This window comes from Hyalella azteca, unplaced genomic scaffold (assembly GCF_000764305.2).
Source record: "Hyalella azteca isolate HAZT.00-mixed unplaced genomic scaffold, Hazt_2.0.2 contig15056, whole genome shotgun sequence".
Lineage (NCBI taxonomy): Eukaryota > Metazoa > Arthropoda > Malacostraca > Amphipoda > Hyalellidae > Hyalella > Hyalella azteca.
This window is the reverse complement of record NW_025944921.1, coordinates 1-19,111: the sequence shown is the minus strand read 5'-3', so window position 1 is coordinate 19,111 and position 19,111 is coordinate 1. Positions and strand designations below refer to the sequence as shown.

Here is a 19,111-nt window from a genome sequence, read left to right as displayed (position 1 = left end):
TATATAAATGCATATGCCTAGAGTTGTATAAAAATGCATATGCCTAGAGTCATATATAAATGTATATGCCCAGAATCCTGTATAAATGCATATGAATGCCTGAAGCCATATATAAATGTATATGCCATCATTAGGGGCTTGCTTGTTTTCTAATGTTCAGTTTGCTTTGAATAAAACAATAAACTTTTAAGTACCATAAAGGCAGAATTGAAGGCTAGTATGAAATAAAGATATTGAAAGAGATACTAAGTGCTCAGATACAATGCAACAGTAGTGTGGTATGTCTGAATATGAGTAGCTCTTTGTATACTAAATTATTGTTTTCATTTTGCAGGTCCATTTGATGAAGTTTCTGCTTCAAAGTTAACCCTCACAAATCCCACCGAGCATACAGTATGTTTCAAGGTGAGTCTTGTGGCCAAATTTCTTGGTTAATAATTAAACCTCTTTTGTATTAGCAGGATGCTGCTGCTGCTGCTGCTGCTGCCAAAGCTGCTCTGGGCCCATGTTACTAGGTTGAAATGCACCCTTGGAGTTCTGAATAATGAATGTTATGGGACTGAGGTTTTGGTTTAATTAAATGACTACACATGCATTTAACTTCCATATTTTCATGTTCAGAAAATAATTTGATGTGTGAAATCTTGGCAATGGTTTACAGAATTTCAAAAATAGCTTCTTGAATGGAATACCTCAACAAGAGGAATATAACTGAGCTTGATAAACACATATTTTTACAATTGAAATATTGCACCTAGGGGAGCAGAATAAGTAATTTGCTTCTGGTGCTCAATGGCAGAACTTTTTAGCCTGATCATTTCTGTGAAGGGCAAGACATGGCAGCAAAAGGCATTGTAACTTTTTTAATGTGTACAAAATTCATGTATACTTTTTGATGTGAAAGTAGACAAAGAAATATTATTGATTGAGTTGTCTATTTAAGCAGGAAGTTCAAGTATTGAGCCAAAATTTACTTTACTTTATCAACGTATTAGTATAATATATGTATATATGTGTTAGCAATTGAACTCTCTTTAATTTTATATTAGAAGTGGCTTAATATTTAGTTCATATTTTTGTTTGAAAACTTGATACGTAGTTCATATTCTGGGGGAGGAAACAACAGGCCTTGAGCTGCAACTCTTTGAGTAAGCTCCTCCATGAACCTCCACTTGTCTCTTCATTTCATTCTTTGATACTCCTATGCACTTGAGACCTGTAGATTTTGTGCTGTTGTTACTGCTCTATATATGCTAGTGATGTTTTATGCTTGAATTCTTATAAACATACTTGATATTTATCTAACATTAAACAAATTGCACCTGATAAGAAGATAAGTTATGCAACATATGTAACTTTAATTTTAAGTTGTTGCTCAGTTACTCTTAGTTGTTGGTTATGTTTTCCATTTTTATTTTGCAAATATGTATGCCTTATTTTTAAGATGTTGTCCATCAATATTGCCTGCCTCTAATGTTTCAGCAGGCTTTTCCCTAAATTGTTTTTTAATATACTAATGTGTTTTGCCATGAATATTTTACATAATTCATCATTTTAATTTTTTACCTTTTAGCTGGGCTAGATGTTCTCAAGTATTTTCTGGAATCTTTCAAGTTGTGAGGGGAGTGTATGTATGGCGCATGTCAAGTTGTGAGGGGAGCGTATGTATGGCGCATGTCAAGTTGTGAGGGGAGCTTCCGTAATTTGCTAGGCATTTTAAGACTGAACATATGCTCCTGCATAGCTTCGTCTAGTCTGTTCTTGAAGGCGTTCATACTCGGAGCGTCACCGATGCTATCAGGGAGGCTGTTCCCTGATACTGATAGTGATAGTGATGCGTTCCTGTATACAAGCGCTGGTTCGGTGGCAGAATGAGTGGCAAACCGTGATGAATACTTCATGGATAATGCAGCAGATTTGTGAGAAATTTTCAGGTCCAATAGTATCGCATAATGCGATTGTTGAAAGTAAACATATATGTAAAGTTATAATTTATTACGATATTATATAAGAAAATGTTTTATGAGTGAAGAGAGTGCGCATTTACTGATTGATTTAATAGAGACTCCTGATGAACTACAGAGAGTATATTGATTAGAAGTCAAAGTTAGGTGATCGGGTGCAGATGTATAAGCGCGGAAAAATGAATTCACACGTCGCGGATGTGTTACGCACTAACACAAATTAAAGAGCTCAATGTGTGCACGTTGATGAGAGCATGAAATAGTTTTATTGTGACAATAGCTTCACGTAAGAGTTTCGTATTGCAGGAGAAATAACGTAGAGTTCATTTCCAACGTCGCAGGAATCAACGTTAGAAAGTTGTTCCATTATGGCAGTCACGCAGGATTTCGAGAGCACAGAACAGGAAACGTCGAGGCTTTGGTTTCGAAGCTGCTCATGAGGTACTGACTCGTCGAGTAGAAGTAAGCAGGACCACCGGCAAGTAACATCGTTCCGAGTCTGTCAGCCGTGAAGATGGTGGCGGCAGTTTTCTCGCCGTCGGGCCACTCAGGTTCCCCGTCTCCATCGAAATCGCGGGCGCACGACCAAGCAAACATGTTGAAAGGCAGATAATGACCTCCGGCTGTGTGGGTAGAAATCCGTTACTTGTTTTGTACCCGGAAGTGGTACGCCAAAGTGAGACGGATTACTATAAAATATTATTCATCACTCTTATTTATTCTAAATATTTCTGCACATCTATTTTGATTCTCCAGTCTGGCCATTCGATCGCTTTTCCAGGAGCCAACGGCGTCTGGAAGCCATGAAGAACACACCCAATGCTATCTATATCGCAGTGATAAGCGAGTTAAGCCAACGGTGAAGACAACACGGACCTAATATATATCCCATAAAATTTTTTAACAGAAATGACTATAGATTACATTTAATTTAACATCCATATGATTTTCTCCTGATACACACCCCAAACAACGGTCTGGGTGTCGTTGAGGGTTCGTTGCGTTTTGATGAGCAGTGGGATGCCTCCGGCCTCCGCGCACACCTCCTTCTGCGACGCGTAGGTCCCATTCGTCGTCCACGACAAAGGCATGAACACCTCCAGGGGCGTCGCGGTGAAGGCTGCTAACACAAAGTTTATGTTTACTTGATGTACAACAGCTCACGGTGTTAATAGTTTACTTGATGTACAATAACTGACTGAACTTTATAGTTTAGTTGATGTGCAGCAACTCACGAAACTTGATAGTTTACTTGATGTGCAATAACTGACGGAACTTGATAGTTTAGTTGATGTACAGCAACTCACAGAACTTGATAGTTTACTTGATGTACAGCAACTCACGGGACTTGATAGTTTACTTGATGTACAACAATTCACGGAACTTGATAGTTTACTTAATGTACAGCAAATCACGGAACTTGATAGTTTACTTGATGTACAGCAACTCACGGAACTTGATAGTTTACTTGATGTACAGCAACTCACGGAACTTGATAGTTTACTTGATGTACAGCAACTCACGGAGGTGAATAGTTTACTTGATGTGCAATAACTGACGGAACTTGATAGTTTACTTGATGTACAACAACTCACGGAACTTGATAGTATAGTTGATGTACAGCAAATCACGGAACTTGATAGTTTACTTGATGTACAACTCACAGAACTTGATAGTTTACTTGATGTACAATTCACTAAACTTGATAGTTTACTTGATGTACAACTCACTAAACTTGATAGTTTACTTGATGTACAACAACTCACTGAACTTGATAGTTTACTTGATATACAACTCACAGAACTTGATAGTTTACTTGATGTACAACTCACTAAACTTGATAGTTTACTTGATGTACAACAACTCACNCCCTGCTTTAGCCTGCAAAACATGTGCACAATCCCTGCTTTAGCCTGCAAAACATGTGCACAATCCCTGCTTTAGCCTGCAAAACATGTGCACAATCCCTGCTTTAGCCTGCAAAACATGTGCACAATCCCTGCTTTAGCCTGCAAAACATGTGCACAATCCCTGCTTTAGCCTGCAAAACATGTGCACAATCCCTGCTTTAGCCTGCAAAACATGTGCACAATCCCTGCTTTAGCCTGCAAAACATGTGCACAATCCCTGCTTTAGCCTGCAAAACATGTGCACAATCCCTGCTTTAGCCTGCAAAACATGTGCACAATCCCTGCATTCGCCTGCAAATCAAGTGTATATCCCTGCACTCTGTGTTGCTTGAACAAATACCGAATCAAATTAATCTCACTATTGGGGAAAATGACACATACGCCTAAAGTTAAGTAAAGTAAGTAATGTATGGAAATAAGAGGAGTTTACCAATAGGTGTAAACTATAGCGACTCGGAAGAGTGGTTAGAAACCGACGGACCATCGCGCCGGCCTTCCCGATATAAAAAGACAAATCCTGAGAAGTATTCACTTTTTTGGCAATTTCTAAGAGGCACAAAAGAGCTCTAGCTCCTCCGAGCACCAGGCGGCCAGAGGCCTCCTGGTAAATACTCCAGAGCACCAGGACACTCAGCGACCTCCTGACAAGTTCTTCAGAGCACCAGGACACTCAGCGACCTCCTGACAAGTTCTTCAGAGCACCAGGACACTCAGCGACCTCCTGACAAGTTCTCCAGAGCACCAGGACACTCAGCGACCTCCTGACAAGTTCTCCAGAGCACCAGGACACTCAGCGACCTCCTGACAAGTTCTTCAGAGCACCAGGACACTCAGCGACCTCCTGACAAGTTCTCCAGAGCACCAGGCGGCTCAGCGTCCTCCTGACAAGTTCTCCAGAGCACCAGGACACTCAGCGACCTCCTGACAAGTTCTCCAGAGCACCAGACGGCTCAGCGTCCTCCTCGTACCTGTCTAGCCCGTTAAACTGTATGACGTTTTAATTAACGTAGCATCCATCTTTATTTGTTATTATACACATGAACTCACACAAGTTACGCACGTCCATGAGGGCGCTGATGGGACTCAGCAGCCGAACGTCTTGCAGCTGCGTCTGAAATGCCGTCGCTGCCATTCCCGTCACATTTGTCAGCAGCAGCACCAACTGACAGATGCGCAGCAGCAGCATCAACTTGCAGGTGCTAGGCATCTGTAACAGCTTACAGGTGTTCATTTCATCTCAATGAGTTTCTCTAAGAACTGGAAGCGAGCAAATGTAAGTAATGCTACGAGTTGCATATACTGCCTAAATAATTGTCATAATCCAACTCCAATTAAATTGTCATTGGTAACTCTACGGCAATTTTACAGACTCTAAAACTAGGAAAATTCCTGAGTACAAAGCAAGAGTCTGAGGCTGGTCGTCTCTCTGCTGATACTGTCAGAATTTCGACAAGCAGCCCTCGATACAAAACATTCTATTTTATGACAAACTCAGTTCATGCCACAAATCATACTTGCATGCCCAGGCGTCATTAACTCCAATGCGGCATCAAAAAGAACTTTTCGCGCATGCAAAGTTCACGTTGAAGCACTGGCACTAAAGTCAAGCCAACGCACTAACGTACTAACTTCATACCCAGTCATCAATGGATCTAAGCGTGGACCACATTACCAGCCATTGCACTGGAGTTCTAACTTTATTGACAGCCACTGCACCAAAGTTCTAACTTTATTGACAGCCACTGCACCAAAGTTCTAACTTAACAGACAGCCACTGCATCAGGGTACTAACTTTATAGACAATTTCCGAAGCGCTTCGCAAAAATCTGGACTGGTCACCGAACTTTTCCTACAGCAAAGCATAATAGCAGGTGCTTGATGGCAGGTGTGTCGTGCACGTCAGGCTACACGCATGTGTCGTGCACGTCAGGCTACACGCATGTGTCGTGCACGTCAGGCTACACGCATGTGTCGTGCACGTCAGGCTACACGCATGTGTCGCGCTTGGTGTCACAGGTCACTACGCTGGTGTCACAGGTCACTATACGTCACTACAGGTCACTATGCACAGGTCACTATGCGGACGTGAGATGTTGCCATCAACAGAACTGAGCTTTCTCTTTCTCTGAAATAATCTTATGATGATGCGCAAATTATTAATACGATAAACGTAATGTTAAGAGTATTCATATTAATATGATAAACATAAAATTAGTTCTATGTAGCGAGATCCGCTACATGGTCACCAAAACTAGAGAAGAACAAAAATTTTGTCGAGATTTTTAAAAGACGTGCAGCAAGGATAATTTCTGGATTAAAAGGCAAGCCTTATGAAGAAAGAATTACAGATTATGAAGCTTCAAAGCCTCTGTTATCGACATCTGCTCGGTGACCTCATTGAAGTATACAAGTATACCCACGGTTTATACAATGTCCTAGAAGGATTACTAGAATGTGAAACAATAACCAACACCAGGGGCCACGGCTATAAACTAAAAAACTGCGTTGTAATACATCCATGCGACAACATTTCTTCTCGCTTCGAGTCACCGACATGTGGAACAGCCTCCCTGATGGCATCGTTGACGCTCCGAGTTTGAACGCCTTCAGGAACAGACTAGACAAAGTTATGCAGGAGTATATGTTCAGTTATGACAATGAGTCCAGCAGCTATCTCAAACAATCGTCAGTTATGGAAAGATTGGGTTCAAAAGGTCGAATCCCTTGTGGAATCAAGTCACGAAAAGTACAAGAATCGGCAACAGGCCATGAGCCTATTCCTTCAGTGCCGACACTTCTATTCTATTATATTCTATCACTTCCACCAAACTACTTCTCCCTGATCCTATCTAATCATTACTGAACAATCACTGCCACCAAAGGCCAAACTACTACTCCCTGATCCCATTTAAACCTTACTGATCTTTCACATTTTCCTCCCTTCCTCTTTCTGCAGACTATAGGTGTGCGTTCTTTTTGATGATCATATGACCGTTTCTGTATTTGTTGAGTAGATGGCTGAAACTGAAATAATTTGCCCGGTCATCTTCCCTCTGATTTTTACAAAACAGCCTGAAATTGGAGATTGGCCGTGAGTTCGGCCGTAAATTTGTCCGAGACATTTCGGCTTGCAGATACGGTCCGGTCGCTTTGCATTGATTAATTGAATTTTTGACCATTATTTTTAGCGCGTTATATATTTAGCAAATTATCCCACTACTATGACCACCCAGTTTCCAGCAAGTATTCTAGAAGCGTCTTCGACTATTTTTTAGCTACGTTAGTTTGTCGCTTACTAGACACAATTTCTCATCGATAAATAAGGAGGAACTCTGAATTTTCTTAAAATAATACGCATATTGAACCTCACTTCTGCACTAATAATTTCATTGAAAGATTTGAAAATTAGTTAAATCCAATGCAATTAATTTTTTACCATGGCCTCAAACAAACAATGACCAATTTTGTTTCAAATCAAATCCCATATTATCGGCTTTTCGTTCTGTTAGAGTGATTCCGACAGTGACGTCAAATATTGTGTCCGAACTCCGAGTTGAGTCGTTCTTGAACATTTGCGACAGGTCTATCATCTATGTACGTAATTTAGTATCGAATCAAATAATGTCCAAGTTAGAACAGGTTTTAATCTTAGACCCTCCCGTGGAGTTAAAATTCAAAGGTAATTAGAATTTTCTTGTTCATTGCCTGTTGTGCCAAAAATTTTCTACCATCTACAGTTCTACACCCCATACCCGGGCGGCCGGGCCATACTGCCATAGTTTGTTGTTTTTCTCAAACTGGATGGTGTTATAAACTTGAAATTGCATAGAACTTGATAAATCCATTGCTGCCCACTAAATAAACATTCATCACCATTTTCCTACAAATATTTTTGTATGCATTTCATTGGAATCCTTAGCCTTTATTTATTGCATTAAAAAATGCCTTCCAAAATGCTGTTCTGTTTCCATGTCTCACTTGCAGTCTCAGTCTCACTCACACTCAGACAGTCAGACTTGTTTTTTTAAATCATGGGTTCATGTTTCAAAAGGTGAAGCATAGTCATTAAAAGTTTGACACTGAAGTTGAAAAAGAATTGCTGTAGCTATTTCTGAACTTTTGGGCAATAGCAATTAAAAAATGTATTCATTGAAATTGAATCCCAAAATAATTTGGTAGCCTATTTTGTCTATTGCATGACTCAACTGGGTGAAATTGGGTGATAGCCAGGCTGTCTGCCAGGGTGCAGAAAGGGGATGAATATTGCAACTATCATTTGCAAGATCTTTGGTGATGCATCAGCACTCAGCAGTAAAATTTATGTACCCAGAAGATCTTGCCAAGACATTTTGATTGAAATTTTTGCATTTTACATAGGGTAAATGCACCATATTCTGACATTGTGGGTAATTCCAACACTTCTCAACTTATTCCCTTATATTAAGCTTTGTCTTAGTTCCACGCATGCGTAGATAGTTGGAATAGTGACGTCATACTATTGCGCGCCAAATTTATGCAAAACACTAGGTTTGGCAGGAAAATGTTAAGATCCTCAGAGCGAAAGTCCATGTCACCCAGTGGCCAGTGAGAACATCGAAAAACATCCAAATAGCGATAAACTGTTTGTGTAGAAAGAATATTATGGTTTGAGACTTTCAAATAAGTTTGTGAATATATTAGGAATCCTTTAAGTATACTTGTGTTTGCTGATTTTAAGTGGTTAATAAATTAATGGATGATTAAGTGAAGAGATGGTTTTAGACACATGAAAACTAATTCTGATACAGCTCACACAGCCTACACAGGGCATCAGAATTACAAATTACGGTTTTGAAGCGCTCTGTCTGCAGTCTGCGGACCGCAAGTCTACGGACATCACACCGCATATTTCAGTGATGTCGGAATTAGTCTTTCAATATGCCTAATTTAGTCACACACAGCGTCGGAATTCAGCGATTTTGTAGATTTTCAATTTTAAAGGCTTTTAAATAAATATGGCAACAGTTTGTGATGTTTCATCATTGCTGGTGCGTTGTGTGGTGTTTTGAGAGTGACGTAAAGCAATCAGAACTTGAATTGCGCCTACGGTGATCTTTTTATTGCCATTCATTTCTAGCTACGTCCTTAAAGTGTTGGAATATGGTGTGTTTACCCTACCTATTTGTCAGTACTTGGCCAACTATTTAGAAAATAGTAGAAAATCTGAGAGCCATAGGCAACGGATTCAGTAAATAATGAGAACGATAATAATTCTAGAACTAAGCATAAAGCAATGGTTGCTAGGATGTAGGGTTCACAAAAGCTTTGTTGATACGAGCACAGCGCCATCCTTAGTGCCAAATGAGAACATTTTTTGTTGCCCTTCCTGATGTTCACTTTTGAGTCCTATGAGTAGACTAGTAAGCATCTTGGATACCAGCATTATTGTTCATAAGATATGGGTCAAATCTTGAGTAGATAAGGAAATTAAAAATGAACTTATTATTCAAAATATCTGATTTGCCACTATAGCGCCATCTCTTGGTGGTCCCGGCAGCAGAATCATGTCAAGCCTCACTCTGCTTTGCTACTTTCTCAATAGATGGTGCCACGCATCTGGCTACCAGATAGCTGCCGAGTTATACATGTTGCAGTGCGTGGAGAATAAGGGATGTACCGTCAACTGGGGTGACTTTGGCCTAATTACACTAGTTTCTGCTGATCAAATTCCTACAAAATAGGAATGATGCATTGCTGGGGATTGTAAATTTGTAAAGATCTTACTGAAAGGTTCTTCTTTGAATGTCATGTCTAAATTATGTCACTTTTATTGTTTGATAACTTTTTTCTTAAATTAGCTGGGTGGCCGATGTCACCCGAGATGGGGTGACTTCGGCCACATGTGTTAAAACACAGTAAAAACATAGTAAAATGATTTCGTGGCTGAATTCAACCATTAGCGAGGTGACATCGGCCACATAGGGTGTTTTAAAAAATGATAATCAATGCAACTGGGTATTAATAAAAATTGTAACACAAAGATAAAACTCACATTTGTGAATCATCTGCTTCATTAAGGCTGCTTTCTGTCTATTTCAATGGCAGCTGGATGTGAAAGTTTGAAAAAATCTAGTCCCTATGGGATCTCGAGCATTCTTCAAAAAGCAATGATGCTTGATAGAGGTGCGACCCTTGAACTTACGTAAAGTGTGCGACCCTGTTTGTCAAGGTAATTTTTAACCAAAAAAAGGCAGACCCATACTGTCTAATGGGAAGCCCCAGTCTGAAAGCAGAATAATGTAGAATACTAAATCTGACTCCTCTGTAGGTTTAATGAAATACATCAGGCAAGAGCCATAAAAATAGATGAAATTAACCATAGGCAGGATTATAATTTTGCTACTTATTACTGAAATTTGGCGTTTCAAAACGCCAAATTTAAAATATAGTGGCCCTTTTGTGCACTTGATAGCAATTAAATAAGAGGTGGTAATTGATCTAGCCAGAATATTGCAATTCAGAAAATGGCAAAAACTCGGCTTGCAACTCAAAAGGCAAATAAGGTGATTTCTACCTTATTTTCTAGAATGGCTTGTGTGGGTGCAGGATTTTAAGGTGAAAAATTTTTATAGGTTTGGAATCTTGCAGCCCAATTGTACACTTCTGTTAATAATTAGGTAAGAGGTAATTAATCTATTAATAATCTTGCAGCCCTATTGTGCACTTTGGTTAACAACTAGATAGATGATTAATTTAGGATTAATTACCTACATAGGAATAACTAGGTAAAGATTCATCAATCTAGAAATAACCTTGCAGCTACTAATAATTACCTACATAAAGCTCTATTTGTTGCTTGTAAGGGAGATGTGTTCCATGCTTTGCAAGGCACCAAGTGTGAAAAATCTGAACTGCTAATTGAGCTTTATTGACATTTTTGGTACCACAAATGATGAATTAACTCTAGTCTAATGGTAAAAAAGGTGAATGATGAAGATTCCAAATTTATTAAAAATGTTGTATGAGAGCTCCAAGATTTGAGTAATAAATTGAAATATTTTACTTTGGATTACATCATGGCACCAGTCTGAAATTTCAGGTATAAATTTTCAGTGATTAAAGGTAAAAGCAATCATTTCTATGGGAAATTTGTGCAGAATCCACCCATGAATGAGATGAAAATACATATGCCTAGAGTTGTATATAAATGCATATGCCTGGAGTTGTATATAAATGCATATGCCTAGAGTCATATATAAATGCATATGCCTAGAGTCATATATAAATGCATATGCCTAGAGTCATATATAAATGTCTGCCTCTTCTCATGAAGAGAAGAGGAGGGCATAGTGGCAAACCAGAGATTTTTTAGAATCAGTTCATTTTTAATTTCTTCATTTACTCAAGATTTGAACCAATTTCTTATGTATGATAATGCTGGTATCCATGATACTTTACTTGTCTACTTATGGGACTCAAAAATGAACTTGAGGGAGAGTCTAAAAAACTCTCTGCTTTGCCACTATGGAGGAGGGGGAGGGGAGAGAAAGCCAGCCGGGTTCTTGACGCTAGAAGGACCCTTCACTAAATATACTCGTGGTATATATAGTAGTCCAAGATCAAGTAATATGTGACTTATAGGCGATTATTTACCGGTTAACTTAACGGAATCAAGGGCGATAGACACTAGAGATGTTTACTCGATGAACGCAGCTGACTCTCTCGGCCGTCTGGTCGTCTACCAGAAGTGGCAACTGGCAAGACCGGAATAGGTGAGGCCGGACGCAGATTATGCGTGATTATGTGACAAGTTGTAATCCGTTCTGATAATGTGACAGTATGAGCATGCGTAAGTGTCGGATGAAGTCTAAGTGACATTATCCAGCGTGTCACCGGTCTGGAACTTGGACGATGGCGTTCCGGCGTTGTTTGCAACTTTTAGATCAGAGGCTGAGGAAACTATTTATTATATTGAGGCCCAGTGGTTACAGTACAGACTACAGAGTACCAAGATTGCAGCAGAGAGGCGCGGGTTCGATCCCAGCTCAGTGAGACAGTGGTCAGATCGCTGAGGAGGCCGGGCGGTTAAGCACAGCAGTATTGGAGCAGTGAGTTGCGAGTTTGAGACCGCAGCGAGCTGTGGAATGAATGTTCTGCAAGGTTAAGAATGGGCGACAGGCCTACGGCCTAATAAACGCCGAAACCGCTATTATATGGATTACTACCTGCATGGGCTAAGCGTTACCACGTTAGATCCAGGTTTATTTACGAGTTAAATTTATTGCCGTCGGCCGTACCTTCCATATCAGCACCATCGTCTCCCAACCAACTCTTTCTGCAGTAACTAAAACCTAATCCGTAATAAGAAAAACATATGCATGGTTGAACTATATACTTATTTATCGATAATTATATACAAACTAGCTATATACTAGTTCAACCACGGAACGGATGCGTATAACGTTTGTGTTTTTGCCCCTGTATATAAAAGTACTTTTATTCCAAAGTGCTCTACATATGTTGCTAATACTCAGTAAAACCGTTTTCGTCTGGCTTTATTTCTATAAATAATGCTCTTAGTATCCATTTTAGACATTGAGAAATGGTCATCTCCTTATCAAAGTTAATAGGGACTAAAAACTGACGTGTCGAACAATTTGGAGAATGAAAATATTGCGAAGTAGTGTAACAATCTCATTTTAAACATAGTTCCACTCTGAATGTATGTTTAAAATCCATAAGAGTATATAAAACGTAGTAAGTGAATGTGCATATGATTACAAGATACATAGATAGTTTATACATAGCCTTCTTGAGCAACAAGATTCTTGAGGAGGCTTAGATTATATATTGTAAGCCTGCCATTTAGAATAGAATAGAATATGTAGAAGTATCGGCATTGAAGAAAATAGGCACATGGCCTGTTGCCGATTCTTGAATTTTTCGTGACTTGATTCACAAGGGATCCGGCCTTTGGAACCCGATCTTTCCATAACTGACGATTGATTGAGATAGCTGCTGGACTTATTGCCTGCTCCGTAATTTGCTAGGCATTTTAAGACTGAACATATGCTNACATCAGTTGAACATGATGTACATGATGTCAAACACTGCACTGCCTGCACAATGCAGTTCAATTACATCAGTTGAACATGGCTCAAATCGTAGACAAATTCACCTTGTTGACCACACTTTATAAAGTGATCATATATTGGACAAGCAGATTAAAAGTCAATGGTAAAAGAAAAATAACTTGAAATATATTTCAGACATTTTGCATTAAGAAAAAAGGTTATGAACCCATTATGAAAAACAAATTTCTGCATCATCACAAGCACTACGGTATATTTCTATTTCATTTTTTTCAAATCTCTCCATACATCAGAAGAGGCCTTCCACCACATTGTTAGACATATGATGTAATAATGAATTACATCCATTAATAAACATATGATGGATGTAAGATTACATTACAGGGAATTACATTAATAAACATATGATTTGATGAAACAAATACATCCATTTAAACATATGATTATATACCTAACAAATACTGTACATCCATTATATATACAGGACAGAAAATTACGTTAATAAACACATGATTGGATGTAACAAATACATCCATTATATATACAGGAAACTACTCACCAACTGCCAGAACAAACTTGTGTGCTGGTATCACTTGCTCCTCCTCCCCACGACCCACAACAAACTGAACGTCGCTCAGGATTTCATTGTTGAACAAAAATGCAAACCTGGAATAAGAAACAGAGCATCAGTCTCCAACTTTATGATGAATTTTGAGCTGAAGAGGAGCTACAATAATTTATCAGACATGAGTACCGTAAGGCAAAACCTAGGGTGAACATTATGGAAAACTCTAAGAAACTATAGCAAATTTGTTAGCTATGATGCATCAAGTCAGAGTTTAAACCAACCAACATTACTCTCATTGCAATGGTTACAAACCAAATAGTTGTAAATACATTTCAAAGTATAACAAGCATCATAAGGTAAACAAATATAATAATTAAAATGAGCACCTACCTATCTTTAACTGTTGTAAGTGTTGCTTGCCAGTTGTAAACAGGGCCAGCCTTTGCATTGAACACAGCTGCTTTGAGTGGCTGATGCTGTCCATCAGCAGCAGCATGTGCAGCAATGTTCTGAGAGTCTGCTCTTGTTGCTCTCAAAGCTTCAGTGCCCAAGTCACCCTTGCAAACAACTTGCTCGGGGCTAAATGAACTTAATGAAGAACTGACAGCTGAGCTGGTATTGCCAGCAGCTGAGCTGGTATTGCTGGCAGCTGTGATTGTATTAATGGCAGCTGAGATAGCATTGCTGACAGCCAAGCTGATATTACCAGCAGCTGAGCTGATATTGCTGATACTATTGCTGGTCAAGATTATCTTAGAGGTTGTGGAGCTGGCAACAGCAACTTCACAACAAGGTTCAGTACGAGCTTTTTGAACAGAATCTACACCGTTAGGTCCAACAGGCAATAAGACCTGGGCTCCATGTAGGGTAGGCTGGGGTGATAAGAAGCTACACTGTTCAGTGGGAATAGATTTGGCAGCTCTCAATCTTGATAGGCTCTCATTTGGATTGGAATTGCCAACAAAGGATTGAATACCTAAATTTGAGCTAGGAATTGGCAAACAGTCTTCCCTTTGATCAAGGCCTAATCCTGCTTCAGAAAAGCAATTAGGCAACGTCTTCATATTAGTTGACTTTGGCATGTCATTTACTGAACCCATGACAGAAGACTTCACTGATGCCCCAAACCTTGAAGTGGGGGCTTCAAAACATGCAGAATTTGAAGTAATGTCCTGCCAAGTAGAGAGAGCTTTTGGGCAGTCAGCCGTTTCCAAGACATTTTCTGAGGGACGGGAGCTTGGATCAGGAATAGCTTCAAATCTTATAAGATTTGAGGTGCAAGGAAGAGCTCCTGCTATGGATGACAAGTCTTCATTATGTTGAGTACCATCAACGAGAGAGCCAATTCTTATTTGGTCATTTTTCAGAGTCATATCAGAATTTCCAGGTTCATTTATTTTTGGGAAAAAATCAATTTTCTTTGAAATGGCTCCAGGTCCTTGAAGATGAGGGCATTGTACATTAAGATTAGAACTTTGGCCTTCTTCTGATTTGTTGGTAGCATCAGTAATAGATGATGCTTGGTCTTTGTGAAGAGTATTTTCATTTGTTAGACCTATTGTATTAACAATGGAGAGCGCACCACTGGGAAGACTTGATGACTCCACTTCAGTGAGGGCAGACCGAGATAGCAGCGATGGCAATGAGTGCAATGCCGTAGCAACATCAGACAAGTTTGCCACACACGCATTTTTCTCCTCATAATTCGATGCAGTAGCTGAGGAATCGTGCATTTGAATCCTGGCTGACCATGCATTTGGGAGCTGTTTATCTTTTTCTACACTCTCAAGTGTTGGGTTATATTTTTCAGATGACATTATGTTCAGTAAAACTATTAAGCAGAAAATAGAAAATGAAATTCTGAAAACAGAAAAATGTAAGCTCTATAAATTTAATACAAAATGCATATAAGTCATCCCTATGCCTTATGATAACAATATGTGAAATAATATAACTTGATAAGAAATAACACTGTAAAAATTTTGAAAATCAAATAAGGACAGTTGTTTAGTCAAAAGTATAATTAATGATTCATTATGGTTGTTCTGTCAATGCCAATTTGCAATATTAAATAAGGAAACATTGTGAAAATATCAAAATTTCCAGCATATTTTCCATGCAAAATCTTGACTTTTTTAATAACTAAGATATTATCAAGGCTTTGAGGTTACAGAAGGAGCAACACAGATTTTCCCAACATTTTCTCAAAACAGCTTACTAGCAATAAAGCAGTTCTTACTAGCAGTAAGAAGCCAGTATGGAAAAGATCTACTCTCTAAACCACAACTGTATTTTTGAAGCAATTAATCTATCAAATTTGCAGTTATGAGTTCCACTTTTGAGCAAGGAACCATTTCTTAAACCATGGAAGTTAATATTCAAAATGTATACAATGAGTACTATTGCATTATATCTCTAATATGTCCTTAGAAATACCAGCAAATTGCTTAGCAATTTCATTTCAATCATAGTTTGGATAATGTTGGCAGGCTATCTGATATGACTGCATATACAAGATCATTAACATACACATTTTGTAGTTAGCAGGCTATCTGATGTGACTGCATATACAAGATCATTAACATACACATTTTGTATGCAAAAGATTTACCAGAGGCAGGAAACGTGAATGCAACAATGAGACCATTAACAAAAATATTTTGTACACAAAAGATTTGCCAGAAAGTAGGTAATGTCAATGCAACAATGAGACCATTAATAACAAAATTTGTGCACTGAAATTTTTAGGAAGACAAAGCTGGAAAATCAAGTCAAATCCACATATGAAGGAGTTTAAAATGAATCAACATATTTAGAAGCAGCTATGTTAGAGCAGAATCAAGGTTTTTCAGTAGTAGCAGCAGGCTACTCTGCACCAGAGGTATATGTATACAGGGTGTATCCACCAATTACGTCATTTTAGCTTCATGTTTGCAAGGTTGTTTGCCAGTGCAGAGGTTCAGAACCTTGTGTACAACAGTTTAATCAATGAAAAACTGCACCATCCTGGGTTTGTAAATCCCATCATTGCATAACTGCAGCTGCTGACAGTAGAAGGCATCAAACTATACATAGTTACTAATTAATTAATATTTATGCTACAAGTATTGGACCATGGCAGCCTTCTGAGAAGATATGATCCTGCCAACACATAGCTGCAGCTGCTGGCTAGATTGGCCTTTTCTTGCTTATGAAGTTATGAATGAAATATTAGGACTCCAAAATGACAAAATTTAATACATTTGGAATCTAGCAGCTTGATCATGCAGTTTTATTAACAATTAGATAGGAGATAATTCATCTAGTAGGAATCTTGCAGTTAAGAAAATGGCAGGAGAGCTCAGTCATGCCTTGAATAGGAGATATATTCAATACCAGACTGCTGGTAGCAGCAAACATTGAACTATACAGTTATTATTAAATATATATGCTATGAATGAGCATTGACTAGTACTTGCCTTATGAAAAGATATGATCCTGTCCAAACTATTAGTATACGTCTATACCAAGCTATATATGGTTATTAAATAATATACATGATTATATGCTATGTACATTGCTGTGTTGAGGTGTTGTACTTGTGTTGTTGCCCATGCACTCATGTAGTCATGTTCAAACTAGTTTAGGTTGCAGTGCCAGCTGTGCCTGCACAGGCATGGAATATATTTACTTGGCAAGCCGCAACTGGGTTTTTTGAGCCGTGGTTTCATGGGTTTGCCAGCTGTGATTCCATTTCAAGCCATGAATTCCATTTTTTTCAAGCCGTGAAATCTATATCTCAGACTAGTGGCAAAGCAGAGAGTTTTTTAGACTCTGCCTCAAGTTCATTTTTGAGTCCTATAAGTAGGTATGTGCAAAAAAAAATTCTTTCCTTTGATCGTAATGAAAATTACACCACTGAAAAGAGAAAAAAATTTAGAAAATTATCATATAAGTATGAGTGAAGTAGGTTGAAAATTGAAAAAGATATGAATTTTTTCCTTTTTTCAATTTCACCCCAAAAATGGACCAACTTCTGTCACTTTTTTTGGAAAAACTATCATTTGTAGGTTTCCTATGAGCCAATTTCAAAGTTTTTAGTACCATTGGAAAGCTCATGTTGTAGGCTATCTATTCTAACTAGAATGAAACATTTTGGTTGAGACTTTGACTGCAGGTGGGTGGGGGAAATGGGTGCAACTGCTAGATATGAATGCTATAACTTAACTTAAAGGCAGAATTGGATGGAATAAATTTCAGTTTCATGGTCTTGGCATCATAATTGAGCTTAAAAATATGAAATTAAATAGAATATGCAAATAAAATTTACTAGTAATAATAATATTATCAAGTTTTATTAATATTAATTCAAAACTAATTATAATAAATATTAGTAAATATTGATAATAATAATATTAAATACTGATCATCATCATCATGTCATGTCTCGTCTCATCTCATCTCGTGCCTCATCTCATCTCGTCTCATTTCGTCTCGTGCCTCGTCTCATCTCGTCTCGTGCCTCGTCGCACCTCATCTCGTGCTTCATCTCATCTCATGCCTCGTCTCATCTCATCTCGTGTCTCATCTCGTGCCTCGTCTCATCTCGTCTCATGCCTCGTCTCATCTCGTCTCGTGCCTTGTCTCATCTCATCTCGTGCCTCGTCTCATCTCATCTCGTGCCTCGTCTCAACTCGTCTCGTGCCTCGTCTCGTCTCGTGCCTCGTCTCGTCTCGTGCCTCATCTCATCTCGTCTCGTGCCTTGTCTCATCTCATCTCGTGCCTCGTCTCATGCCTCGTATCATCTCATCTCATGCCTTGTCTCATCTCGTCTCGTGCCTTGTCTCATCTCGTCTCATGCCTCGTCTCATCTCGTCTCGTGCCTCGTCTCATCTCGTCTTGTGCCTTGTCTCATCTCGTTGTAGCCGGGTGGTTATTTCAGTATTTTTCATCGCAAACCAAATCTGTTATTCATTTGTTCACTCATTGTATATGTTCTAATTCAATACAAAACATTTCTCTTTGTTTTTTCAGGCAGGGGGAAAAATTCCAATTATATTATTCATGCATGTGCTTTAAATTGAGTTGTTATGAGACCATAACTGAGAAAATGTTGCTCAATGGGTTAGTCCAGTCGTAAATGAGACTTTCGTTATTCCCTTCCTAACCCCCTATTAGCCTATTCCCATGGACCCTTTCCGAGTAACATGGGTAAACTTAATTACTTAAAGGCGGGTTGGTTGGGCATTAGGGTATGGCGACCACCGACCAACAGCGAGGCGCGAGCCAGCAATGGCAGTATGGCAATCAGGCAATGGCATGATAACCATGATTGGCATCATTGTCATGGTGAACAGGTAAAGTATAGGCAAACTAACACGGACTGTGGTTAGGGTGTGCCGATGATGGATTGCTAAGCTAGGTAATCAAACTACCGTTAACTACGCAATACTTGACTATTATAATGTTAGATTTAAACTCAAGAGTTTTCCGGGCCTCCGGCCACGGCCGTCTGGTCTCTTCTTTCTTCTTTGCAGGGTGTCCACTTGGAGTGGACTTAAAGCCGCAGGTCTGCCAGATGGATGACCGTTGGGCCTGAGAGCTTATAGCTTGGGGTTT

At 39.0% G+C, this 19,111-nt stretch overlaps 2 protein-coding genes across 2 annotated transcripts; both read right to left on the bottom strand.

The window, feature by feature from the left end:
* Positions 1–1,777: 1,777 nt before the first annotated feature.
* Positions 1,778–5,081, bottom strand: LOC125179102. Its single transcript, XM_047884266.1, has 3 exons — positions 4,922–5,081; positions 2,929–3,084; positions 1,778–2,587 (listed from the first exon to the last, which is right to left on the bottom strand). The coding sequence occupies exons 1-3, from the start codon at positions 5,079–5,081 to the stop codon at positions 2,340–2,342; spliced, it is 564 nt and encodes a 187-aa protein (XP_047740222.1). The 3' UTR covers positions 1,778–2,339.
* Positions 5,082–12,931: 7,850 nt separating this feature from the next.
* On the bottom strand, positions 12,932–15,375 carry LOC108675538 (serine-rich adhesin for platelets). Its single transcript, XM_018163559.1, has 3 exons — positions 13,904–15,375; positions 13,505–13,611; positions 12,932–12,972 (listed from the first exon to the last, which is right to left on the bottom strand). Exons 1-3 carry the CDS (start codon positions 15,328–15,330, stop codon positions 12,932–12,934), a joined length of 1,575 nt encoding a protein of 524 aa, XP_018019048.1. The 5' UTR covers positions 15,331–15,375.
* Between the last annotated feature and the right edge of the window lie 3,736 nt (positions 15,376–19,111).

Coding starts and splice junctions, on each gene's coding strand:
- LOC108675538 (XM_018163559.1), bottom strand. CDS start 15,330: ATGTCATCTGAAAAATATAACCCAACACTTGAGAGTGTAGAAAAAGAT. Junction 13,612..13,903: donor CTTACAACAGTTAAAGATAG/GTAGGTGCTCAT, acceptor TTCTTATTCCAG/GTTTGCATTTTTGTTCAACA. Junction 12,973..13,504: donor CAAGTTTGTTCTGGCAGTTG/GTGAGTAGTTTC, acceptor TGCATTGTGCAG/GCAGTGCAGTGTTTGACATC.
- LOC125179102 (XM_047884266.1), bottom strand. CDS start 5,081: ATGCCTAGCACCTGCAAGTTGATGCTGCTGCTGCGCATCTGTCAGTTG. Junction 3,085..4,921: donor CATGGACGTGCGTAACTTGT/GTGAGTTCATGT, acceptor TTGTGTTAGCAG/CCTTCACCGCGACGCCCCTG. Junction 2,588..2,928: donor CACCCAGACCGTTGTTTGGG/GTGTGTATCAGG, acceptor CTACCCACACAG/CCGGAGGTCATTATCTGCCT.